General features: G+C 43.4%; 1 protein-coding gene across 1 annotated transcript in view; it reads left to right on the forward strand.

Annotated features, from left to right (window-relative positions):
- The first annotated feature begins 27,165 nt into the window (after nucleotides 1-27,165).
- Nucleotides 27,166-27,672, forward strand: part of SPTBN2 (spectrin beta, non-erythrocytic 2) — a 74,141-nt gene continuing 73,634 nt past the window's right edge. The window contains exon 1 of the mRNA XM_070951314.1: nucleotides 27,166-27,343. Within this exon, the coding sequence (XP_070807415.1) occupies nucleotides 27,187-27,343 (157 nt within the window). The 5' untranslated portion in view covers nucleotides 27,166-27,186. The remainder of the gene's footprint in view (nucleotides 27,344-27,672) is intronic.

The following is a 27,672-nucleotide window of genomic DNA, read 5'->3' on the forward strand; positions in this document are numbered from 1 at the left end:
CTAGAATCTAACAGGTTATAGTACAAACATCTGACTTGCACTTAACGGGAACTGCATTAGTGTTTTGAAGGTAGCAAATTTATAGGCACATATGCAATGCAGAAATATAGAGAGGTAGATAGGACTATCATTATATAGGCAAAGGATGAAAATTGAATTCAAAATCCTTTATAGCAAAGGTCAGCTTGGGAGGAAGAGAAGCACCTTCCCCTCCTGATAGAAAGACAGACAGATAGATACCGATAGATAGATAGATAGATAGATAGATAGATAGATAGATAGACAGATAGATACCGATAGATAGATAGATAGATAGATAGATAGATAGATAGATAGATAGATAGATAGATAGATACCGATAGATAGATGATAGATAGATAGGTAGATAGGTAGATACTGGTAGATAGATACCGGTAGATAGATACCGGTAGATAGACGGATGGATGGATGGATGGATGGATGGATGGATGGATGGATAGATAGATAGATAGATAGATAGATAGATGAGAGATAGATGAGAGATAGATGAGAGAGAGAGAGAGGTTATTGTAAAAATGGGATACAACCAGGCATTGTAACTTTTAAAGATTCTGTCCAAACTGGACGCAACTTTAAAATTTAATATCTGTACAGAATCTACATCTTTGATGAATGGGATACCAGCAAAACCAGACTTGTTCTCCTTGATCAAATACACCAATCACATATTTCAGAACTCTGCTTTTCAATTATACTAGAGGCTCCAAGGATGCTCATAGACAGGATAATAAGGTAAGATGAAATGCATCCCTTGTCCTTAGCCCCCACTATTGGGAATCCCTGTCTGATCTGTTATAGCATTTTCTTTACGCAGGAAATGACATTGTTATTGTTGCTATTGTACTTGTTATTGTAACAAATTGTAACAAGTACAATAACAAATTGTTACTGTACTTGTTAAAGTGCCTTCGTTTTCTCGTTGCTAAACCAGCCCTCTACTTGAATCGTTGTGCCCCCCAATATAATCTTGTTTCCCCTTGGTTACAAAGAAAGGGCCTTATTTTGGATTGTGACACTTGCATTTTGGCAGGGTTGGCGGTATGCTGTAGAAATAAATATGTAATTTTTAATAAGAGATTTAAACCTGTAGACGTGGAAGATGCATGTGATTTTCCACAGAACTAGAAGACGCTGAAATTAAGCCATCAAAAGGGCCCTTCTTTCGATTTACTTGACTCAGGCTTGTTTCCTTTAGGAACTTGCTGTAGGAATACTGAAGAATGCCAATTCATCTACATTCAGTTGCTGGGCTTACGATACCGTATCAACCGTTGGCTTCATTAAACAAATCAAAAAAAGATAATTAACTGGGTTTTGTACCCCACTCCAAACCAATATAAACCACATCAGGGTTTTACAGCCATGGATTGTACAGCCTACAATGCCTACTATCCTACAGTGCTGACGGAAGACCTCAGATACGAATTTTACCACTACAGATTAAAGCTCAGCATCTTTTGCACCCACAGTTTATTTATCCCGGAGCCCCCTCTGGCTGAGTTTGCGTAATACCTTCTCTTCCTTCCCCCCACCCCCCATAACAACCAGATTTACTGAATCATCTCAATTACTTGGATGCACATAAAAAAAAAACATCGAACCGTGCTGGCTGGGTCTCTTACTACCCATTGGCCAAACACAACGGCACTGTGCAAAGTAATGGTTTGGCTTAAATGTGGTTTATTCATTGGATGAACCACAATTGGCAGGGTTCACACACCTTAGCTAAAGTCACCCCCCCTCCCCACTCAAAATGGAAAGCTCCGATTATTAAAGCAAGGCTTGTGAAGTGAACGAAAGCCCGATGTTTGGCATTAATCTGGCTTTCAGTGCAAGCGGCTTGGGTTGGGCTAAAGCGCCCGGAAAACCCCCCCAAAATCTCGCTGAACGCGATCAGGACCCTCCGTCTCCCCAGAAGCGCTTTGGCCACGTGTGAGCCCGGCCTGGCTCCCCCAGCGGCTCCGCGTGAATGGCGGGGGACGCGCCCAATAGCTGATCCGGCCTCGTGGCTCGGAGGCGGGGGCTTCTTGTCAAACCGAGCCGGGCTAGGCAGTCCGTTCCGCAGCCAGGGCTGGCGGGGCTCCTCCATCGAAAGGCGGCGGCAGCAGCATCCTGCTGGCACGCCCGGGCTCTTCCCGGCGCCACCTGTGATGCTGGCGGAGGAGCAGCAGAGGGGAGACGGCGATGCGCGCACCGGGCGCGTCTTGAGCCGAAGGAGACGCCGGGCGCCTGTGGCAGGAGGTGGAGGCGGCGGAGAGAAGTGAGCCGCGATTTGGTGGCGGAAGGTGGGGGACGCTGTGGCTTATTGTCTCGGCGGCTCGGGAAGGGACGGGGTCGAGGTGTGCCCAGCTGCTCCCGCAAAGCTCGGGGCCTTGGCGGGAGGCGGCAGAGCCAGCGGGCTCTCCAATGCGGCATCTTGGAGAGAGGTGGAAGAAACGGGCAGGTCTCCGGAGCCGAAGAGCGGTCCGTGGCTTTCTGGGTCCTTAGCGGGGCCAGGAGGGGCGGTTTGGGGGCGACATGCAGGGGTGGGTGGGGGGCTTGTCCCTCCAGCGCAGGAGATGCTCTACGGGAGGTGGCGCAGCGTGGGCTGGCCAGGCGGCCGGTTCAGCCCGTGCGCTCTCTCTGGGTGGCTGCTGGTGTCCTCTGCGCGAAAGCGAAGGCGCGTTCCTGAACTGGGGGACGCCCTGGCCAGCAGCCGTTGTGCGGGGCTTGGGGCTTCTAGACCGGTTCCCGGATGGATTTCGAGGGCCTGCCTGCCCCCTCCCTACCTTTTTTTAAAGATCGAGGCGGAGAGAGAGCTACGGAGATTTATTGGAAGCTTATCCCTCGCTCCTAAAGTGGACGCTGGATTTTCCTAGGGTTGGCAAAGCTGCTGGAACCTTCACTCCCCTTACAGCTTCCCGTTGGGGCCCCCTCCACATGCACAGAGACCCTCTCTCCGGTCGCTCTCTGCTCCAGTCAAAATGGGTTTTTACGTAAGGAGAAAACCCGCTCAAATCTTTAAGCCATGGTTGCTTAGCCCTTTAGGGGTGGGAGTGAAAAGCTAACCTTCTCCATGCAGCTAACGTTTCAAAGCCTTGAACGTTTCAAAGCCTTGTATTTGAGTACATGTGCGTGTGATGTTTTCTCCATATTTAGCCATTGGGGTCCTCTCCCACCCCCCTTTTCTGAACAGCCGAGACATGATGGACTCTTCTGAGCTACACTGGCTGCATTTTAGCAGGATCAAAAGAAAATTTGCCCTGGTTTACAGATGTTCGTCTAGAAGGAAAACAAAGTATTTCCCTTTCTCCACTTCCTCCAAGTCCCCTCAGGCACGGATTATTTTAGGATTAAGTACAAGAAAAAGCTTTGGGATAAAGACCAAGTAGGTACTTGATTTATGAGGGAAATAAATTATTTTGCCAGTGCAATGTGTCTCAGAGCAGAAACAGGAGATAGATCAGAATCTACCTGTAGATTTTAAAAATTTCCTACAGCAGGTGAGGAAAATTTTCTGATTTCTGGTTGCTTACTATTAGGAGCAACGCTAAACCCTCCATTCCTAATCCATCTGTTGTCACAAAGCTAGCTTGAGGTGATCAGATGTTAATTTTGATGGGCATAGACTCTGATCTTTGTTCAGTTGTGGTTTTCAAAATAAATTGTGTATACAGCACACACAGTCACCATTTGCTTAACCAAGATTTTATTCAGTTGGTTGAATTTCTAGGATTCTAGAAATCCAAATGCTTCAGAAACCTGAATTTGTTTAACAGGCTAAGCTACAAACAAGTAACCCACACTGTGTCTTTGCCGAAAATGTTAACCCAGCCTGTCACTCCATGAATGGGTTCACACATTACGCATGTTTTAACCATTTGTTCAAGAAGCCATTATTGGCTGGATTTCATATCGTACTAAGACATGAGCTACGGCATATGAACTACAGGGAAAGAGTTCATATCACATGATAAGCCCCAAATCAAGAAATCTTTTTATGGCTTAGCACGCTGTGTGAAGTTGACTACAGTCATGTATGTGCATATGAACACAAAAGTAAAAAAAAAAACCACGAGATCATGTAAACATGGCGCTTACTTTCTTTTCTTGTGTTTTCTAAGGGTTAGAGTTAAGCCTTACAATCCTTGCATTTAAAATGAAAATGTTGTGTTCTCACTGAGCAAATGGACACTTAAGAGACCTGGGATACGATTGTATGTTCCCCGGGTGAGATCTGGTTGCATTTCCATGCTCTTCCAACCTTTCCTGGTACAGGGTTATCTCTTTAAAAAAACACCAGTCTGAACATACTGCTGGTATTTTTATTAATTTCGTTAACAACATTCTTGGCAATGTAGCAGAAATTGGTCTTGGAAAATTTCTACTGTATCAGCTTTAGAAAATATCTGTTTCCAAATTGACCCTCCTCAGATGTTCCAATAGTTGCTTACAGTATTGCTTTCGACCAGTGGTTCTCAACTTGTGATTCGTGGATGCCTGGGGGAGGGCATGATGCTGTCACAGGGGGTCCGTGAAGGATTGAAGAAATGTTATGATTTAAGTCTTGAATTAATTCATGGGGATCTGTGGCCACAAGAGGCATTTAAAGGGGATACATGGTGATGAAAAAGTTAAGAACCACTGCTTTAGACTTATACAGAAGAGGTCCTTTGTGGCTCAGTGTGGTTTTACAACATACTAAGCTAAAATTAAACTACAGCATGGTTTAACATAGTATGTGAACCCAGCCACTGTAGCACGTTGTAAAGCATGTGCAAAAAAACATACCGCTTGTGACCAATCAATTGATCTGTGATTAAACAATCCATTGCTAACATACGAACCAGATGAGTGTGTTAAAACTATGGTTTGAGCCTTTTCGGACATTTTGCTGCCTGAAGTTTGAAAATGTTGCATATATGTCATATTTTCAGCTTGTTTACTGACATAATATGTCATTATAGCTTTGTGGATATTTGGAACTGTGAATCTCCATAGTCTGCCAAGGCATAATATGGTGTATTTGAGTTTGTTCTAGCATGTTGCATGAATCCACCCATCTAGCTTTTAAAATCGCCTTCTGGATAAGCCTAACTGATGGTTAATTACAGGTAGCCCTCGACTTATGACCACAATTGAGCCCAAAATTTCTGTTGCTAAGCAAAACAGTTCAGTGAGATTTACCCCCATTTTACGACCTTTCTTGCCACGGTTGTTAAGTGAATCACTGAGGTTGATAAGTTAGTAACCTGGTTGTTAAGTGAATCTGGCTTTCCCATTGACTTTGCTTGTCAGAAAGTCCCAAAAGGTGACCTGCAACCGTCATAAATATGAACCAGTTGTCAAAGCATCCAAATTTTGGATTTTTGTGACCATGGGGATGCTGCAATGGTCATAAGTGTAAAAAAACGGTCATTTGTGACTTTTTCCAGTTGTAACTTTGAACAGTCACTGAACGAATGGTTGTAAGTCAAGGACTACCTATATATTTTTTTAAAATTTTTTAATTTTTTTTAAAATTTGATTTATATGCCGCCCTTCTCCGGAGACTCAGGGCGGCTTACAATGCGCTAAGCAATAGCCTTCATCCTTTTTGTATATTTATACAAAGTCAGCTTATTGCCCCCACAACTGAGTCCTCAATTTACCTACCTTAGAAAGGATGGAAGGCTGAGTCAACCTTGAGCCTGGCGAGATTCAAACCTGCAGTAATTGCAGGCAGCTGGTCTTAATAACAGGGTGCTTTAGACCACTGTACTACCAAGGCAAACCATGGCCTAAACAGGCTACGTTTCAGGCATGCTACTTAAATCCAGCAACATGGCCTCAGTGCTGTCATCACTTAAGCCAGAGAAAGCACATGTCCAACTTTTCTTCCAGAAAGTGTTAGCTTAATGTGTGACACCAGTACGAATAAAGGCAAATATAGGTGTCCCAGGATAATGTTGCAAGGATCCAATCTGGGTCGGTCCCTGGGACCAGAGAGATTTTGTCTTCGGACTCATGCTGGAGCCCATCTTCAGGGAATTTCTCTCTAGCTACTGGGACATCAGTGTTCTTAGTGAGACCATTCAAATCGCTCTGTCGTATTTCTACTGCAGAATTAAATAGCTTTTAAGAGCAAGTCGATTAAATTATTTCAAAAGAAATAATTCTTTTTGAGGGATGCAGGTTATTCTGTCAGAGGTGGATCATCGGTGGTGGTGGTGGGGCCGTGCCAGAAGCGAAACTGGCTATTCGCTTCCTTTTTCTTCCTCCCCCCCCTTCCATCCTCTTTTCTTCCTCTTCCTCTCAGCACAAGTAGCAGCTCGGCGCTCGGAGGATTAACAGGAAATCTGTTCACTCGCAGAGCGGTTTTCCTATCAGGCTTTTGCAGATGTTTGTCTCAGGAAAGCCTGGGAAATGTAGCTATGTGAAGAATTCGTTAGTGTCGTTGTTGGGGGGTGGTCTAAAAGAAAATGGCAGTTAAAATAGTGATATGTGTGTGTGTGTGTGATTGCCCCATTTTTTCCACCCGGAGCAATGAGCTGTCACTTAAACATCAAAGCTGCATCAGATGGAGAGAAGGGAAACAAAATTATCTTATCAGCTCTGTTGAAGGACTAGCTTCTTTCCCCCCCCACACACTCTTTCCTTCTCTCCCTGCTGGTTTTGATTGGCACTGTGTGCTATAATAAGATTTTTTTCCTCCTCCTCCTTCTTCTTCTCTCCTTATCCTCCTCCGTTTTTTTTTTTTCCCCCTTTGGGGTCCTGACTGTATTTTTCACTTTGTGAGGTTGGTAGCAAGGGTGTCCTTGCCTGTCAACAGTTCCCAGAGACTTTTTGCCTGAATTGATTGATGGCTTATATATGCCATCAAATTGCCATTTAGCAATCTCATAGATCTTCGCCAGGGATGTTCTGTCCATAAACTGGTTCTCCGGGTCTTTCTAACGGTGCACCCATCACTGCTGTAATCGAGTCCATCCATCTTCCTGCTGATTGTCCTCTTCATCTCTTTTCTCTTTCCTTCTACTTTTCCCCGCCGTAAAGGTAAAGATAAAGGTAAAGGTTCCCCTCGCACAAATGTGCTAGTTGTTCCCGACTCTAGGGGGTGGTGCTCATCTCCGTTCCAAAGCCGAAAAGAGCCAGCGCTGTCCGAAGACGTCTCCGTGGTCATGCAGCTGGCATGACTCCACGCCAAAGGCGCACAGAACGCTGTTCCCTTCCACCAAAGGTGGTCCCTATTTTTCTACTTGCATTTTTTTTTTACCTGCTTTCGAACTTCTAGGTTGGCAGAAGCTGGGACAAGCAACGGGAGCTCACCCTGTTACGCGGCACTAGGGATTCGAACCGCTGAACTGCCGACCTTTCGATTGACAAGCTCAGTGTCTTAGCCACTGAGCCACCGTGTCCCTTTTTCCCTGTCTTAAAGCCTTTTAAAAGAGTTTAGTCCCATGATAGCGAACCTATGGCACGCGTGCCACAGGTGGCATGAAGAGCCCTCTGTGGACATGTGTGCTGTCGCTAGCTGCTCTTCTGGTTCCGGCTTGCACATGTTCACCGACCACCTGGACTTCATGGGTGCTGGAGCGCTTGAAAACATCCTGAAAAACGACCAAAAAATAGGGATTTTTTTGGGACATTTTTTGGCTGTTTTTCAGGCCAAAAATGGCCTGAAAATGGCCTGAAAACAGCCCAAAAAACAGGCATGCGCATGCCAGTCAGCTGGTCTTTGAGTTTCTGGCGCTTCAGCGTGAGCTCATGTAAACGCATATGCGTGCATTCCAGTTTGGGCACTCGGTGCCGAAAAGGATCTCCATCACTGGCTTAGTCTTTGCTTAAATGTTTCTGAAGTACAGATAAAGTCCTCGTCGTACCGACCACAATTGAGCCCATAATTTCTGCTGTTAAGTGAGACAGTTGTTAAGGGAGTTTTGCCCCATTTTACAACCCCTTTGACACAGTTTTTTAAGTGAATCACTGCAGTTGTTAAGTTAGTAACACAGTCGTTAAATGAATCTGGCTTCCCCATTGACTTGTGTGTGTGTGACAAGAAAGGTTTTAAAATGGGACAAAGCTCACTTAACAACAGCAAGAGAGATTTTGGGCTCAGTTGTGGTCTTCATTTGAGGACTACTTACTTGAAGCAATCCAAAAATGTCTTGGTTTGCTACGACCCTAAACAACTCATGAGTTTGTTTAGCTGCTCTCACTAGAATGAAAAGAATGTCTGAATGGATTACACATTGGTCATTCCATATTATAAGGTCTGTGTCTTTTGTTAGGATTTACAGCAAAGTTTCTCCACCGTGGCAATTTCAAGATATGTGGACTTCAACTCCCAGAATTCCCCACGTAGCATGTTTTCAAATGTGTGGACTTCAACTCCCAGAATCCCTTAGCTAGCACGCTGACTAGGGAACTCTGGGAATTGAAGTCTACCCATCTTGAATTTGCCAAGATCGAGAAAACACTCTTTTACAGAATAAAATGGGATTGGTAATCTCTGGTTCGGCATCTTGTGGGAACTCATCCTTCGCCTTGATGTGTCGCATTGCCCATCCCATGAACCTACAATATGTTTTTCCTGTGTAGTCACTTCGTGTCGTGTGAATGCAGTGGTTTTATTATCTTACTCTTGAGTTCCAGTTTGCAAGTAGAAATTTTCAACCTGGGACCCTTTGAACGGGGTGCTTAAGTGTATTTGAACAAGATGGGACAAGCAAGTGAGACAGTTGTGATAAAAGCTATTTAGCTTTGGTGGATTTTGTTGATTCATGCCAATATAGATTAAAATAATGTATATTTTAAATAGAATTTATTTAAAATAACTTACTGTAATTTAAAATAACTTATTATAATTTATTATATAATAATTTATTATATAAAATGACATTTTCTCAGTAGTTTTTATCCCAGAGCTATAATTGCACTCAACAATGAACTAAAGGGCCACCATCAGTGAGCTGTTGGGACAGCATTACTTGGTCTGTTGTGTGGATGTTTGGGTGGTTTAGGGGTGGGGAATTGTGGTGGGTGGGAGTGTGTTTGGGGATTGTTATGTGTGTTGGACCTGGTCTTTGGGTGTTAAGTGAATTTCGTTGTATGGGTATACTGTGTACACATGTACAATGACAGTAAAGTTATTATTGTTTATGACCATTTTTCATACTTTTCACATAACGGTTCATTGCAGCATCCCCATGGTCACAATTCAGATGCTTGACTCATGACAGTTGCAGTGTCCTAGGGTGACGTGATCAGCTTTTGCGGCCTTTTGACAAGCAAGTCAACGAGGAAACCAGATTCATTTAACAATCGTGTTACTAACTTAACAACTGGAGTGATTCACTCAACGCCAGTGGCAAGAAAAGTGGGGCAGAACTCACTTCGCAAATGTTTCACTTAGCCACATAAATTTTGGGCTCAGTTGTGATTGTAAGTTGAGGACTACTGATATAATATATATCAGTATATATTTAAGGAACATTATTATCCTTTGGTTATACGGCTTTGAAAATGACCCTTTGGGAGCATTTTTTTTTCTCTCTCTTTTTTTAAAAGACTTATTTTTGTTTTCTGCATGTATATAGCAGGCTTCTGGGTGAAGAATATTTTACAGAAGGCCAACATGTTTTACTGAGATTTTTTTTTTTTTTTTTTTTGAAATTAGGTCAACTATGCTGGCCTATGACCTAGTAAAGATTTGTTTTAAATTTAATTTAATTGGGTCAAGAGCCACAGGCTAAGCTAGGGTCTCCCAACGCTGGGAAAGAATCCAGCTCTGTTTTCTGTCTGCCATTTGGTAATTTAGGTTTCCTGGGTCTTCCCAACCTTTACTTAGACGAGTAGAACCAGAGTTCCATCTGGCAAAAGGCCCTCAAAAAGAAGCAAAATATTACGTTGCTCGTAGATGTTTTCTTTCTCATTGGGGGACATACATTACCGGTAGTCCTCAATGTACAGCAGTTCACTTAACTAACTGTTCGAAGTTACAATGACACTGAAAAAAAACCCTGACTATTTTTCACACTTAACGACCATTGCAGCATCCCCATGGTCATGTGATTTACATTCAGATGCTTGACAACTCACATTTATGACGGTTACAGCATCCCAAAATCATGTGAATGAATCATATTTTGAGGACCTTCTGGGGAAACCAGATTCGCTTAACAGCTTACCAGATTTACTAATTTAACAGCTGCAGCGATTCACTTAACAAATGTGGCAAGAAAAGTCATAAAATGGGGCAAAACTCACTTAACAAATTTCTCACTTGGCAACTGAAATTTCGGGCTCGATTGTGGTCATAAATTGAGGACTACCAGTATTATTGAGGTGAAAGGGAAAGAGTAAAGAATGAGAAAAAAAAGACAATTTCTCTGAATTTCTATGGATACTATTGAGAAACTATTCAGTTCTTCAGCTTTTGCTAGTGACAAATCTAAGGCGGCATGTTCTGCAAATTAGTCACCGCCGGATGAGACGAGCAGCCCACAAATCTAATTAATTAATTAATTAGTTAATTAATTAGGCCATCCTGTAAAGTCCTCACACGGTTTGTTCATTTGCAGCTGCATCATGTTAGAATCTGGCTTCCCCTTCGACTTTGCTGGTCAGAAGGTCACTTAAAGCAACCGTCATAAATACGAGTCAGTTGCCAAGCGTCTGAATTTTGATCACGTGATCGTGGGGATGATGCAACGGTTGTATGAAACATGGCACCCTTTTTGTCCCCGTTGCAACTTTGAGCAGTCACTATATGAACTGTTATAAATTGAGGACTACCTGTATACAACAAATTATAATCTCAGGCAACACCTATCCTGCCTTTCAGGACAGGGGAGAAAAGGGACAGCTGGAGCCTATTCTGCCTTTTTGGGGGTGGGGTGAGGGGGTTCCTGCATTGTGTATATGGGGGAGGGGAAAATCATTTCTCTTTCCTCCCTTGTATCCTGTCTTCCCACCCCCACCCCCTTCCCAGCTGGCCTTCTGCAATTGTCACCCCTGAATGTTCCTCGGGGACCCCATTGTCCTGCTGCTCCTTCCTTTCATCTGGCAGCCTCTCCTGCTCCGTTGGGTCAGCCAGCCCCCTCTCCGGCTGCTTCTCGCCAGCTGGCCTGGCATTGGAAGGGGGGGGCTGGGAAGAGGGAAAGTGGGGGGAGAGATGGGTTTGCAATATGGGAGACGAGGGTGTTTGTTCTTCGGTTACATCTGAGATAGAAGAAAAACCCAGAAAGGACGATGTCTGTGGAGATTCTCAGCCATCCAAGTCATGGTTGTCCCAAAGGTGGGTTTTTTTTTTTCAAGAGGCAACTGGACTTTCTGGTTTTTCTTTGAAGATGTTTCGCTTCTCATCCAAGAAGCTTCTTCAGCTCTTCTTCACATTTGGGATGGATGGATGGATGGATGGACAGACTGAAAGATAGTTAGATAGATAGTTAGATAGATAGATAGATAGATAGATGGATGGATGGATGGATGGATGGATGGATGGACAATTGGATGGATGGATGGATGGATGGATGGATAATTAGATAGATGGATGGATGGATAATTAGATAGATAGATAGATAGATAGATGGATGGATGGATAGATAGATAGATAGATAGATAGATAGATAGATAGATAGATAGATAGATGATAGGTGGGTGGGTGGGTGGGTGGGTGGGTGGGTGGGTGGGTGGATGGATGGATGGATGGATAATTAGATGGGTGGATGGGTGGGTGGGTGGGTGGATGGATAGATGGATAAAAGATGATGGAGAGAGATATATATCAATAGAAGATGGATGGATGGATGGATGGATGGATAATTAGATAGATGGTTGGATGGATGGATAGATGGATGGATGGATGGGTGGGTGGGTGGGTGGATGGATAGATGGATAAAAGATGATGGATATATATATATATATATCAATAGAAGATGGATGGATAGATAATTAGATGGATGGATGGATGGATGGATGGATGGGGAGATTCTCAGTCATCCAGGTCATGGTTGTCCCAAAGGTGCTTTTTTTTCCCCAAGAGGCAACTGGACTTTCTGGTTTTTCTTTGAAGACGTTTCGCTTCTCATCCAAGAAGCTTCCTTCAGCTCTTCAGATGTTTTGCTTCTCGTCCAAGAAGCTTCTGCAGAGCGGAAGAAACTTCTTGGATGAGAAGCAAAACATCTTCAAAGAAGAACCGGAAAGTCCAGTTGCCTCTTGGGGAAAAAAAACACCTTTGGAACAGAAAGAATGATTTTTCTCTTGGGTGAATGGGTGGGTGGGCAGAGTTGACTGCAGAAGGGATTAACCGAGACTGGTGCTTTGTGAACATGTCGTCTTATCCTTGTTTGAACCCCTTTTTCTCTCCCCTTTGCCTCTTCATGGCATGGAGAAAAGGATGTTTGCTCATTTGTACCCTTGGCCATCTGTGATTCCTTGCCTTTACACATCCACCGTTGGGCCATGCTAAAGCTGGATTTGTGAATGAGGAGCATGTGTGAATCATAGAACATAGAATAATAGGATTGGAAGGGACTTTGGAGGTCTTCTAGTCCAACCTCCTGCTCAGGCAAGAGACCTATCAGGGCCAATCTAGAAAGGACTAGTTTTGATAGAGTCAGGGCCGCCCCCTCCTTTCCACTTTTTATTTGCTCGCCTTCTTTTGTACCCATTGTCCAGGAGGAATGATCAAGGCAAATAATAACTTGCATTCTTTGAGTCCTGTTCCCTCTAACTCTTGCTCCTCATTTCCTTATAGCAGTGTTTCTCAACCTTGGCAACTTTAAGATGCGTGGACTTCAAGTCCCAGAAACCCCCAAACCAACATGCTTTTAAGATGGGTGGTCTTAAATCTCAGAATTCCCCAGCCAGCAATTGAAGTCTTTCTATATTAAAGCATGTTGGCCGGGGAATTCTGAGAGATAAAGCCCACCCGTCTTAAAGCATGCTGATTGGGGGATTCTGTGAGTTGAAGTCCACCCATCTTAAAGCACGCTGGCTGGGGGATTCTGGGAGTTGAAGTCCATGCATTTTAAAATTGCCAAGATTGAAAAAATCCTGCTTTAAGACACAGAGCTCAGGACCTCATGGCCTTCCAGATGTAGATCCCCTGCCAAGAGTGTTGAGAAGTATAAAAATACCGAGAGGAGAAGCAGGGTTGGCATAGCTTAACAACAGCTTCTCAAAGTCTCCTACCGGGTAGAGGGCTGTAGCTAAACTATAAGCTAAATCACTGCCACTAGGAAGGGGTAAAAATCTGACTTTTCTCAACCTTTGAGGTTTTTAATTCCTGAATTTTTGAAGATGAGAATATATGGGAAACTTTCCATCCAAGTTTTTGCAGGTGGTGGATTTTCCTTTCCTTTCCTTTCCTTTCCTTTCCTTTCCTTTCCTTTCCTTTCCTTTCCTTTCCTTTCCTTTCCTTTCCTTTCCTTTCCTTTCCTTTCCTTTCCTTTCCTTTCCTTTCCTTTCCTTCCCTTCCCTTCCCTTCCCTTCCCTTCCCTTCCCTTCCCTTCCTCTTCCCTCTCCTCTCCTCTCCTCTCCTCTCCTCTTTCCCCTTTCCCCGCAGTGGTGCAGCTTGATCCAAATTTTCTGACATACATTTCCAAGGAAACAAAAACAGGATTATCTTCCAGGGTTTCCGGTAGTCACCTTCCCAAATGGTTCGACCTTTGTCTTTCCTTTGGTGTCACATCCCATAGAAAAGAATAGCAAGAAGATTTCAAACTTTATTTTTCTGCATCTACCGTACCTATATTCTCATGAGCGATCCCTACAATTTGGTAGTATTTGAACAACTGCTGGGAGGGTTAATCCTTTGTGCCTGAAAAAGTTTCTGTTTTGTGTTTCATTTTTTTCCCTCAGTGGAATCAGAATACGAATCCCTTCGTATGATGAACGGTTGAGGGAGATAGATATGGTATGTCTAGCCTATCAAAGAGAAGAGTTAAGGAAGAAATGACAGTTGTCTTCTAATACTTGAGGGGCTGCCACAAAGAAGAGGTGGGTCAATTTGTTCTCCAAACCACTAAGCAAATGTTTTGCTTAGTAATGGAAATTTTGGGCTCAGTTTTGGTTGTAAGTCAAGGACTGCCTCGAATGGGCGGAAGTTTGTTAAAGAGAGTTAAATTGACATTATTAATGAAACATATCATTAATAGATGAATAGAGTTGGAAGGGACCTTGTAGGTCATCTGGTCCAACCCCCCGCCCAAGCAGGAGACCCTACACCATTTCTGACAGATGCCAGTCCAGTCTCTTCTTGAAAGCTTCCAGTGAAGAAGCTCCCACATCCTCCGAAGGCAACTTATGTTCCATGGGTTGATTGTTCTCACTATCAGAAAATTTCTCCTTATTTCCAGGTTGAATCTCTCCTTCTTCAGTTTCCACCCATTATTCCTTCTCTGGCCTTCGGGTGCTTTGGAAAATAGCTTGACCTCCTCCTTCCTCTCTGTGGCAGCCCCTCAAATATTGGAAGATGCTCTCCTGTCTCCCCTGGTCCTTCTCTTCACTAGACTAGCTAGACTAGCTTCAGTAGACTTATTTCAGTTAAGTGGCTGTCCAAATCTCTTCTTAAAAACCTCCAGTGATGGAGCACCCACAACTTCTGGTGGCAAGCAGTTCCACTGGTTAATGGAATTTTCTGTCAGAAAATTTCTCCTTATTTCCAGGTTGAATCTCTCCTTGATCAGTTTCCATGCATTGTTTCTTGTCTGGCCTTTGGGTAGCTTTGGAAAATATCTACAACAGCCCTGCAGCTCCAGCAGATGCTGCTATGCCTCTGCCCAAAACCTATTGTGTGCCTCATCATTGAGGTTTTTTTTTCAAAATAGACTGGACAACCCTTTGACCAGGATGACATAAGATCTCCTGTCCTGAGCATGGGGCTGGACTAGAAGACCTCCGAGCCCTACAATTTTATGTTCTATGTTGTAGAATGAGCTTTTTGCAAAGGGAAAGGTACTGACTGCAAACTTTTATTAGGGTGCTGCTGGGAGCTGTCTCTTATTTTTTTTCTCCACAGTCTGACTATAATTGCCTCTCAATCCAATCAGTACAGGGATGAGTAATCTGGGTATTAATGTTGAAAGGAGAAGGGTATTTAAACTGGGGTGGGAGGAAACCAGCAGTCCACAGGAATATTAGCAGATATTTCATTCTTTGTCCCTAGCCAATAAATACAGCAGAGAGGAGGACGTAAATGTTCTTCTTGCTGCTTTAATGCCATTTATGATGATTAATTTCCGAAATGAGAAATGCTAGATCTTAAAAACTTGTTTTTTTTCTCCAAAGGCAGAGATATTGTCAGCTATCGATGGGAGGCGTGGAATTTGGACAGAAATCCTGTAGTCAAGAAAAGAAAAGAAAAGAAAAAAAAAAAGGCCAGATTTTTCCTAGAGGGTTTTAAAAACCAGTTGTATTTCAAATCGCAAAGAAAACTAGCTTTCTTTATTGGCACAAAGCTTTTGGAGCGAAAATTCCCCAGTCATTTTCAAAATGACTTTCAAACCGAGATTTTAGCTATTATCGTGGAAGAGGCCCGTGGTTTGATTTCATTGGAAAAGCAGAGACTGTACACCTTCTTATCTAGAGTCCTTAAGAATATAAGCTGCCCTGGCGACTCCAAAGCTAAGAATACATTGGTCAATTGGCCAGCATAATCTATGGATTAGCTACCCTCATGCGTCCCCGCCCTAACATTTGACACTGGCATTTGCTGTTCAGGTTAACAGTAATACACAGGGAAAATAGCTTGTTGTCTTACCCAGGAGTTGTGTTTATATGTCGGCGGGATGGGAGAAACTCAGTTTTTGTACATCAGTAATGCAATGCTTCATAAGGGACAGTGGCTAAGATGCTGAGCCTGTCAATCGAAAGGTTGGCAGTTCAGCGGCTCGAATCCCTAGTGCTGCCGCGTAACGGGGTGAGCTCCCGTTGCTTGTCCCAGCTTCTGCTAACCTAGCAGTTCGAAAGCAGGTAAAAAAATACCAGTAGAAAAATAGGGACCACCTTTGGTGGCAAATTACAGCACTCCATGTGCCTTTGGCGTTGAGTCATGCCGGCCACATGACCACGGAGACGTCTTTGGAGCTGAAGCCGAAAGCGCTGGCTTTCGGCTTTGAAACGGAGATGAGCACCGCCCCCTAGAGTCGGGAACGACTAGCACATATGTGCGAAGGGAATCTTTAACTTTAATGCAATGCTAGGAGAATGGGCAGAGTACCTATAGAGGTGGTGGCCCCTCTTTGGGAAACCTTGAAGCAAAAATATACCGGTAAATATATATAAAATATATAAAAATCAATATCTAAAAAGATATAGAAACCGGGGGACAGTGAGTTCTAGTTTCGCCTTAACCATGAAAGCTGGCTGGGTGACTTTGGGCCAATCACCAGGAGACGGGGAGTTTTAGGACTCTCTCTGTTTTCTTGTTCTTTCATTGTATTAATGGAAGGCTTGAAGCATTTGCGGTCCCTCTGAAACGCAAAATAAAGATTATCTGCAGGCTGCTAGTAAGAGATACAGTAAATAAGAGGTAATTGAGAGATCTTGTAAATGACGGCCTTGGTGAGCACGGTAGGGTTGCCCAACCTGTTGCCCGAGGGTGTATTTTTCTCCGTGGTTTGAACTTCCAAAGCGGTATTTCTCAACCTTGAAGATGTGTGATCTGACCTGAATCTTACATGCCAGGTTCAAAGTTCTAATGGTCCAGTCAACTTCAGGTGACAACGGCTGCCTTTATGACCATTTGGCAGTGCCCTCCAGTCACGTGACCATGTTTTACGCCGTTTCTGCCATCTTTGCCATGGGTTTGCTTAACGACCACCACAAAAATGGTTGTAAAATTAGGTTGGAAATGTGACTGACTCATAGAATAACTTTATTGTCACTTTGAATGTACACTAATCGGCATACATTAGAATGAAATTTTATTGCATACAGCTCTCAAAGGGTCACCGCCTCCAGTATACGCTAAATAACCATGACAAAATAAATAAATAAGTACAAAATTAGGCACATATATTATATGACACAGAGAAACACTACAGTCTAGCTCGGATGTATATATGTACATGGCGAGAAAAACGAATCTTGCGAGTTTGCCAGATGGATGGTGAACCTATGGCACACATGCCCGAAGTGACAACATGGAGCCATGTTGCCTGGCATGCGTGATGTCGCCTATTCCTCTTCTGGGTTTCTGGCGCGCATGTGCTCACGACGATCAGCTGCCCTTCATGCATGCAGCAGTGCTGAAAACTGGAAGAGCTGGTCTTCCGTTTTCCTGCGTGATCATGCGTGCCGGCTAGCTGATCGTCGTGTGCGCATGCGTGCCAGAAACCCGGAAGACTAGCTGGCCAGAGCGCTTGCACGCGCCGGAAACCGGAAGTTCATTTTCAGGCACGCGCATGCACTCTGGGCAACTCCTTTTCTGGGTTGCGACCCAGACATGTGCGCGACGGGTTAGCCATCCCTGGCCTAGGGAACAAAGCTGTTACAGAATCTGGAAGTCCTGCTAGAAATACTTCGAAACCTCCTCCCAGAGGAGAGCAACAGAAACAGACTGTGATGGCTGCGTGGGGTCTCTAACAATGCTTTGAGCTCTAAGCACATAGCGCTTATATGCAGCATCCTGAATAACAGGAAACTGAGGGTCCTATAATCTTCTCGGCTATTCTTACCAACCATTTTACAACGGTCACGACATACGGCCATAACAGGCAGGCTCCGTTATGGTCGTATGTACAAGGACTACAGTAAATGAAATCAACATTTTGTTTTTGTCGTGGTCCCCAGTTACTTTTTGAAAATGTGACTTCCTGGGGGCTACTCAAAGGGCTAGCCCAGGGATATTTGGCCATGCGGTTGCCAAAAATCAAGGCTTTATCCGGTGGTGGAATTCCAATTTTTTTTTACTACCGGTTCTGTGGGCGTGGCTTGGTGGGCGGGATGTGGCAGGGGAAGGATATTACAAAGTCTCCATTCCCACCCTACTCTGGGGCCAGCCAGAGGTGGTATTTGCCGGTTCTCCGAACTGCTCAAAATTTCCGCTACCGGTTCTCCAGAACCGTCAGAACCTGCTGAATAGTAATCCTGGCTTTATCCCTCAAGGCTGAGAGAGAAAAAAAAAAAAGCAGAAGTCTGACTTGTGGGATGAACACATGCAATAGTTTTATTTTTTATTTTTATTTTTTATATTTGATATATTTCCCATTAGCCTCTGCCCTCGGGGCATTTGGAAGTTATTCTCCCAATAAATATTTGTAAAATTTGGTTTACACATCTGCCTTGTTCGGTCCTCCCTTCTTGCAAAACCCAATCCCCTCCCCACCAATCCTTTCTAACCCACATTTCAGCCAAAGGGGGGTTTCTTACAGGCCCCAAGGAAATAACATTCTTTGCATTCCACGGCTTATTACCTTTCCTCTGACATCATAGTAGCCGGCATGCAATAGCAAACTTTTGCTTTGCCCAGTTAAACAATTCACTTAAAGACCTGGCAGATTGTCTAAGCTTGGTTTGGGTTAATCTGGGTTATTTTATGTGCCTTATTGTGAAACCTGACCTACTTGGTCATCTTACCATTCAAATGTATTTTGGGAACACAGAAAAAGATCTCTTCTGATAATCAGGTTAAGTGCATTGTGTGAGCCCAGCCATGCGAACCGGCCTGGAGTTTAACATCCTGTAAGTAATATTTTAAAGAAGAAATGTTGCAAACCTTTCAAATAAAAAGGATAACCTATTTCTCTCTCTCTCTCTCTCCGCCCCCCCCCCCCCAACCCTGTGTCTTTCAGGCCTTTGTATGAAGATCAAGTTCTCAAATAAATACCCAACAAGGGCAAAATAGATAACCTGATGGTGTGGATGTTGGAGGAATAAAAACCAGGTTGATTTTACACGTAAGTAGAACCTGACAGAGCCATATGCAAATCTGAATGAACACAAAATATGCATAATTCCTGCCCTGATTGTATTTCTTTTCCTCATGATCACAACAATCCAGAGAGAGAGAGAGAGATGGGGTAAGAATGAGAACAGCTTATTGCGGTATCAGCCAGTTTTTTCCTAGAAACAGGTAGTCCTCAACTTACAACCACAATTGAACCCCTGTTGCTAAGTGAGACGGTTGTTAAATTAATTTTGCCCCCTTTTCCGACCTTCCTTGCCATACTTGTTAAGTGAGACACTGCAGTTGTTAAGTTAGTAACCCGGTTGTTAAGTGAATCTGGCTTCCCCCTCGACTTTGCTTGTCAGAACGGTCGACTGCAACGGTCGTAAGTGTGAAAAAAGGTCATAAGTCAATTTTTTTAGTGCCGTAACTTTAAGGGACTACCTGCATTTCTTCGGGATCTGTGCCTTCTTGATCTTGGCTCTTCTTACTTCACCACGTGCCCTTCTTAAACTACTCATTTTCAAGTTTTTAGTTTTTAAATTATCGTATTTTTCAGAGTATAAGGCGCATTTCCCACCCAAAAGTGGGTGAAAATTTCGGTGTGTCTTATAGATCGAATACGGGCCTGTTTTTGGGCTCCCTGGCCCCCAGAAGCACTCTGCAGGCCAAAAATGGGCACGTTTTTGGTAAAAAAGGGCACGTTTTTGGCGAAAACTGGAAGTGCGGAGCACTACAGAGTGCTTCTGGGGTCCGGGGAGGGCAAAAACGCGATGCACGGAGTCGAAAAACTATTTTTTTTTCTTGTTTTCCTTCTGTAAATCTAGATGCATCTTATAGTCCGGAAAATACGGTAAATGCATCATTCCATTTAAATCCTGTCTTTATTTTGTACAACTCAATGAGCCTGCCTTCTATTTTCACCCACAAAAATACCCCTGCCAGGTGGTTTGAATTGAAAGAAAGTGAGGGGCCCAAAGCAGGGGTGAAATGCTCCCGGTTTGGACCGGATCGCCCGAACCGGTAGCGATGGAGGCGGGTGGTTCGGAGAACCAGTAGCAAAAATGCTACTGCCCTCTTTAAAAACCCTCTGATGATCAGGCAACTCAGCTGGGATCGTCAGAGCCTTTTGAAAGCATTTTTTTTACAACCTCTTCGCCGAAGAGGTTGTAGAAAAAATGGTTTTAAAAGTAAAAAAATAAAATAAAATTGGCCACGCCCACCCAGTCACATTACCCCCCCACCCCCCACCAAGCCACGCCCACAGAACCGGTAGTAACAAATTTTAGATTTCACCATTGGCCCAAAGTCATTCAAACCGGATTTGATGTCTAAGGCAAGGATTAGAATTTACAGCCTCCTAATCTGGTGTCCAGCAGCACCATCATCATCATCATCACACTTGCAAGGCATTTAATTTCTTGCAAATGAAGGCAAATTATACGTATCCCAGATAATACTGCGAAATTGAATTTCGAAAAGTCCGAAAGCTCAGAAGAGTACAGGTAAGTCCTCAGCTTACGAACATCATCGAACACAAAATTTATGTTGCTAAGTGAGAAAATCGTTAAGTGAGTTTGAATGCAGTATTGCAGGTTAATTCCGCCCACTGCCAGCAGTTCGATCCTAACCGGCTCCAGGTTGACTTAGCCTTCCGTCTTTCCGAGGTCGGTAAAATGGGAAAGCAGATTGTTGGGGGCAAGAGGCTGACTCTGTAAACCGCTTAGAGAGGGCTGTAAAACACTTTGAAGCGGTATATAAATCTAAGTGCTATTGCTGTTTTCTGGCCACATTTGTTAAATGAATCACTGCAGTTAAATTAGTAATCTGGTTGTTAAGTGAATCTGGCTTCTCCATTGATGTTGCTTGTCGCAAAAGGGGGATCACGTATCCCCAGGACACTGCAACCGTCATAAATGTGAATAAGTTGTCAAGCAACTGAATGTAAATCACATGACCATGGGGATACTGCAACGGTCATAAGTCTGGAAAATGGTCATAAGTCATTTTTTCAGTGCCGCTGTAACTTTGTCACTAAGTGAACTGTTGTAAGTCGAGGACTACCTGTAAATCTCTGGTCCCAGTGACCAAATTCGATTTTGCATTTCTTTCTGTGTTTTCCCCAAGATACCAAAAAATGCTTCCTTTCTTATTAAGTGGACAGAAGCACACATATCTACACCTCCATTTTTCCTTCCTTTCCTTTTTCCCCGTATTCCCACATTCGCTTTTGCCGGAAACATTTACCACACCATTACCTTTCTGCCAACATTTGTGAATTCTGAAAATGTCTTCAGCTGTAGGCGTTCTAGCCAGGTTATTTACCTCCTGCTCTAATTTGTTTTCTTCGCCTTTATGTATAACTAGCATCCATGCGTTTCCTTAATGCATCATGTAGTAGTAATATTCACTGCAATTTATGCAGGATTTTCGCTAACAACAGGACATTGTTTGCATACAAAGGCAGAGATGCCTTCATGTCTTCAACACACCTCAGCATCACAACAAGCATTCTTTATACTTTTTATCAAGGAGTATATTAAACCGCGAAGGAGACATTCCACATTCTCGTTTCCCACCCTGATCATTATTGAAGTATTCAGCGAGTCTTCCATTTATTCCCCGTTCTTGCACTATTTCCATGTTACAAAGCCTCTTATTACATCCTGCAAACGAGCTGCGACTCCTTACTCATGCAAAGTTTGCCTCATTCAAGGCGGCGCATTTGATCATACACTTTTTTTTAAATAAACAAATTTGTAGCTACCTCACATTTGCATAGTTCTTAACGACTGGCTGAAAAAAAAATTCTGTACTGCTCATCAAACAAGCAGGGAAAAGAAACAACATAGAATGAATGGTTGCTAGTACTTGGCATGGCTAGTTTAGTGAAGGACCAGGGGAGACAGGAGAGCATCTTCCAATAGTTGAGGGGCTGCCCCAGAGAGGAGGAAGGGGGTCAAGCTATTTTCCAAGGTACCCGAAGGCCAGACAAGGAATAATGGGTGGAAGCCAATCAAGGAGAAATTCGACCTGGAAATAAGGAGGAATTTCCTGACAGTGAGAACAATCAACCGATGGAACAGAAGTTGCCTTCAGAAATTGTGGGAACTTCATCCCTGGAGGCTTTCAAGAAGAGACTGGACTGCCATCTGTCAGAAATGGTGTAGTAGAGTCTCCTGCTTGGGCAAGAGGTTGGACTAGATGACCTACAAGGTCCCTTCCAACTCTGTTAATCTGTTACATTTATTTAACCTGTTAAGATAGCAAGGTACAACAAAAGTAGAGGAAAGCCACACAGGAGCCCCTTTTAAAAAGCAGGGGAAGTACAGGGAGTCCTCGACTTATGACCCCAATTGACCCCCAAATTTCTGTTGCTAAGCTAACAAAGGTTAAGTCAGTTTTACTCCATTTTACAATCTTTTTTGCCACAATTACTAAGTGAATCCCTGTAGATGTCACATGGTTGTAAAGTGAATCTGGCTTCCCCATTGACATTGGCTTGTCAGAAAGTCACAAAAGACAATCACATGACCCCGGGACACTGCGACCGTCATAAATATGAGCCAGTTGCCAAGCATCTGAATTTTGGTCACATGACCACAAGGATGCTGCAATGGTCATAAGTGTGGCAAAAAGCCATAAGTGTCCCTTTTTTCCCCAGTGCCATTGTAACTTCGAAGGGTCACTAAACGAATGATTGTAATTCAAGGATGATCTGTACTTGGTTAATAAAAGGTAAAGGTAAAGGTTCCCCTTGCACATATGTGCTAAATGTTCCCGACTCTAGGGGGCGGTGCTCCTCTCTGTTTCAAAGCCGAAGAGCCAGCGCTGTCCGAAGACGTCTCCGTGGTCATGTGGCCGGCATGACTCAATGCCAAAGGCGCACGGAACGCTGTTCCCTTCCCACCAAAGGTGGTCCCTGTTTTTTTACTTGCATTTTTTTTGACCTGCTTTCGAACTGCTAGGTTGGCAGAAGCTGGGACAAGTCACGGGAGCTCACCCCATTACGTAGCACTAGGGATTCGAACCGCTGAACTGCCGACCTTTCGATTGACAAGCTCAGTGTCTTAGCCACTGAGCCACCGTGTCCCTACACTTGGTTAATACTGAGACCCAAAATATGTTTTGGTCTTAGATTTGTGTTCCAGCCTGGATGACTGCTGGATCTTTTTTTGAGATCCTCAATCTGCTCTGGGATCTAGTTAGCACCGAAAGAGGAATGTATGCCCCTCCTCTCCCCTGCCAAATGCTGTCTGCCAAGAACTTGCAGTGGACCTGGGTTTTATCTGCCAGGTTTGTTAAGCAGTGCCAACTGTAATGGGCTGTTGGTCTCCAGCAAGGATGGCGTTGATGGATGTCCCTTCTCAGCACAGAGCTGCAGACAAGAGGGCACCATGCCTTCCCATCCCTGCATCCTGGCAGGAGCCTGAAGACACTCGGTGGAATTGTATTGTATATTTCAGAGTCTGCCTTTTTTCCTACCTCTCCAAAATTGTTTGATGCGGCTGCCAGCTTTTTGGCCCTTCTGGCTTGCACTAAACTGACATAAATATTAGAATAGAATAGAATAGAATAGAATAGAATAGAATAGAATAGAATAGAATAGAATAGAATTTTTTATTGGCCAAGTGTGATTGGACACACAAGGAATTTGTCTTGTGCATATGCTCTCAGTGTACATAAAAGAAAAGATACATTTGTCAAGAATCATAAGGTACAACACTTTAATGATTATTATTATTAGAGGCCGGTTATACAGGCGTTATACAGGGACGTGAGTGGCTCAGTGGCTAAGACGCTGAGCTTGTCGATCGAAAGTTTGGCAGTTCAGCGGTTCGAATCCCTAGCGCCGCGTAAAGGGGTGAGCTCCCGTGACTTGTCCCAGCTTCTGCCAACCTAGCAGTTCGAAAGCAGGTAAAAAAAAATGCAAGTAGAAAAATAGGGACCACCTTTGGTGGGAAGGGAACAGCGTTCCGTGCGCCTTTGGCCTTGAGTCATGCCGGCCACATGACCACGGAGACGTCTTCGGACAGCGCTGGCTCTTCGGCTTTGAAACGGAGAGGAGCACCGCCCCCTAGAGTCGGGAATGACTAGCACATATGTGCGAGGTGAACCTTTACCTTTACCTTTTATACAGGCAGTCCTCGACTCACAATCATTCATTTAATGACCGTTCAAAGTTACAACAGCACTGAAAAGAGTGACTTACGACCGTTTTTCACACTTAACCAAAATTGCAGCCTCCCCATGGTCACGTGATTAAAATTCAGATTTTTGGCCAACTGGCATGTACTTATGACGGTCGTAGTGTCCCGGGGGTGGTGGTGTCACGTCATCCCCTTATGCGACCTTCTGACAAGGAAAGCCAATGGGGAAGCCAGATTCACTTAACAACTGTGTTACTAATTTTACAATTGTGGTGATTCACTTAACAACCGTGGCAAGAGAGAGGTCGTCAAATGGGGCAAAACTCACTTAACAACTGTCTTGCTTAGCAACAGAAATTTCGGGCTCAGTTGACGTTGTAAGTCAAGGATTGTATTGGGAGCGGGCAGCCCTAACAAATTTAACGAAATAAATAAATAGTTCATTCATAATCTACTTTTTCTCTGCAGCTTGGAAGAAGAAAATGATGGCAAAAACCACCTTTTCCCCTTTGTTTGGACTTTTGAATTAAGACTCCCCCCCCCCATTTGCTGCAGTTCATAATGTGGGAATACCACAAGGAATTAATAGAACATATATGTGAACTTTGACAGGTGGGTTTACAAGTGGACATGACAAAGGATGTCCTACGCTAGCTTATTTGGCATGCACCTAAATCTAGTGCAGTTGTGCCTTAAAATAAAACAACAGTGTTGCCGACTTGGTATTTAGAATAGAATAGAATTCTTTATTGGCCAAGTGTGATTGGACACAGAAGGAATTTGTCTTTGGTGCACACGCTCTCAGTGTACATAAAAGAAAAGATCCATTCGTCAAGAATCATAAGATACAACATTTAATGATAGTGATAGGGAACAAATAAGCAATCAAATCTGGAGCTCTGGTGGCTCAGCAGACTAATTAACACCCACTTACATCTGCTGCCTGCAATTACTGCAAGTTCAAATCTCACCAGGCTCAAGGTTGACTCAGCCTTCCATCCTTTCTAAGGTAGGTAAAATGAGGGCCCATATTATGGGGGCAATAAGCTGACTTTGTATAAATATACAAAAGTATGAAGGCTATTGCTTAATGCATTGTAAACCGCCCTGAGTCTCCGGAGAAGGGCGGCATATAAATCAATTTTTTTAAAAAAAATCATACTAGGAAACCAATATAAATCGTAAGGATACAACAACAAGTTACAGTCATACAGTCATAAGTGGGAATAGATGGATGATAGGAACAATGAGAAGATTAATAGTAGTGCAGTAAATAGTAGACTTAGTAAATAGTTTGACTGTGTTGAGGGAATTATTTGTTTAGCAGAGTGATGGCGTTTGGGAAAAAACTGTCCTTGTGTCTAGTTGTTCCGGTGTGCAGTGCCCTATAGCGTCGTTTTGAGGGTAGGAGTTGAGACAGTTGATGTCCAGGATGCGAGGGGTCTGTAGATATTTTCCCAGCCCTCTTTTTGACTCATGCAGTATACAGGTCCTCCGTGGAAGGCAGGTTGGTAGCCATGGTTTTTTCTGCAGTTCTGATTATCCTCTGAAGTCTCTGTCTGTCTTGTTGGGTTGCAGAGCCAAACCAGACAGTTATGGAGGTGCAGATGACAGACTCAATCGTTCCTCTGTAGAACTGGATCAGCAGCTCCTTGGGCAGTTTGAGCTTCCTGAGTTGGTGCAGAAAGAACATTCTTTGTTGTGCTTTTTTGATGACGTTTTTGATGTTTGGCACACACTGAAGTTGTGCCTTAAAATAAAAACAACAGTGTTGCCAACTTGGTATTTAATCTTCTTGGGAAACTTTGCCCCCTCGAATTAATCATTTTCGCTGATCCCTACGCCATAAAAACATTTATATGTTTATGGTTTTAAAAGGGAAGCCAGTTCGAGGGTGCAAAATGAAAGCTGCTCATTTTAAGCAAGTTTTGAAAAAAAAAAAAAAGTCCGTGCTATAAAGCTTCCCGATGCACCTGCCTTTTAGGGGGAAATCTGAAGAGGCTACCCAGCTGGATCCGAGGCAGAACAAAACCCTGGGATGCAGGACAGGGTGTGTGGTTGGGGTTGGAAGAGGCGATTGTGATACTTGGCAAGGCCGTCCATCATCTTGAGGAAGGCCAGAGAGGCAGGAAACCAGACGGTGGTTGTGCTCCCCTGGGAAAGCATCCCTAGTTCCTGTGATGGTGTCATGACAGACAAGTCCTGTCGGAAACAAATGGATGAGAGCATCCCTGGGATAAAAGGATCGCTTTCCACGGGGCAGAAATTTCCTTACCATCTTATGACTGTATCTTTGTTGCTTGTATCTTATAATTTTTTTTTTATTAAATAAAACATTGTTTTATTTAGTAACCTATTATGATTTGTGTTGATTGCTTATTTAGTACGGTATCTTTAGTATTTAGTATCTTTAGTGTTATATCTTATGATTTATGATCTATTTTTATGATGACTATGATCATCATTTATCACTTATTGCTTGTATGTACTCTAAGGGCTTATGCACCGGAGACAAATTCCTTGTGTGTCCAATCACACTTGGCCAATAAAGAATTCTATTCTATTCTATTCTATTCTATTCTATTCTATTCTATTCTATTCTATTCTATTCTATTCTATTCTATTGAATTTTATTCTATTGAATTCTATTCTATTCTATTCTCTATTGTCCTATTCTATTCTATTCTATTCTATTCTATTCTATTCTATTCTATTCTATTCTATTCTATTCTATTCTATTCTATTCTATTCCATTCCATTCCATTCCATTTTCTATTTTCTATTTTCTATTTTCTGTTCTGTTCTGTTCTGTTCTGTTCTGTTCTGTTCTGTTCTGTTCTGTTCTGTTCTGTTCTGTCAGAGAGTCCCAGATTGAAACCCTTGAGACCTGAAGGGTTGGATATCATGCCAAACCAGACTTTATTAAATTGTGGTATTTTTCTTGAATCCGTCCAATGGCTACCTTTGCATATAACAATAAGCTAAGCTCTTCGGTCTTTTTTTTTTTTTTTGGGTTCCCCTCTTTTGAATGAATCAATTAAACAAAAATTGATTTGCGGTTTGGGAGAAGGAAAGAAATGAATAAGCCTGACCTCCCTCCCCCTTCTTTCCTCTAGGCAGAGGCTGCCTCCTGCTGAAACAGCCATGAGCAGCACACTCTCCCCTACGGATTACGACAGCTTGGAAATCCAGCAACAGTACAACGATATCAATAACCGCTGGGAGGTGGCCGACGAAGACTGGGACAACGAAAACAGCTCAGCCCGGCTGTTTGAACGCTCCCGTATCAAGGCTTTGGCAGGTAATGGGACGGGGTGGGGCAGAGGTTTGTTTCCCTCTCCAAGCATCCTTTTTTTTTCAAGGCATAACAGAATAAAGGAGTTGGAAGGGGCCTTTAGAGATCTTCTAGTCCAACCCATGCTCAGGCCACTTCAGACAAATGATTGTCTGTTCTTTTCTTAAAAGCCTCCAGTGATATTGCAACCCACAACTTCTTGGAGGCCAGCTGTTCCACTGATTAAGTCAGGAAATTTCTCCTTAGTATTAATAAAGGAGAATATTTGTAGCTCAGGGTTGACAAGAGAGGTCCTGGGTGCTCTCTGAGCTTGGCTGTTTTCTTGCAGACGTTTC

The sequence above is a fragment of the Pituophis catenifer genome, unplaced genomic scaffold (assembly GCF_029215685.1).
Source record: "Pituophis catenifer annectens isolate HBS135680 unplaced genomic scaffold, rPitCat1.0.hap2 SCAF_10, whole genome shotgun sequence".
Taxonomy (NCBI): domain Eukaryota; kingdom Metazoa; phylum Chordata; class Lepidosauria; order Squamata; family Colubridae; genus Pituophis; species Pituophis catenifer.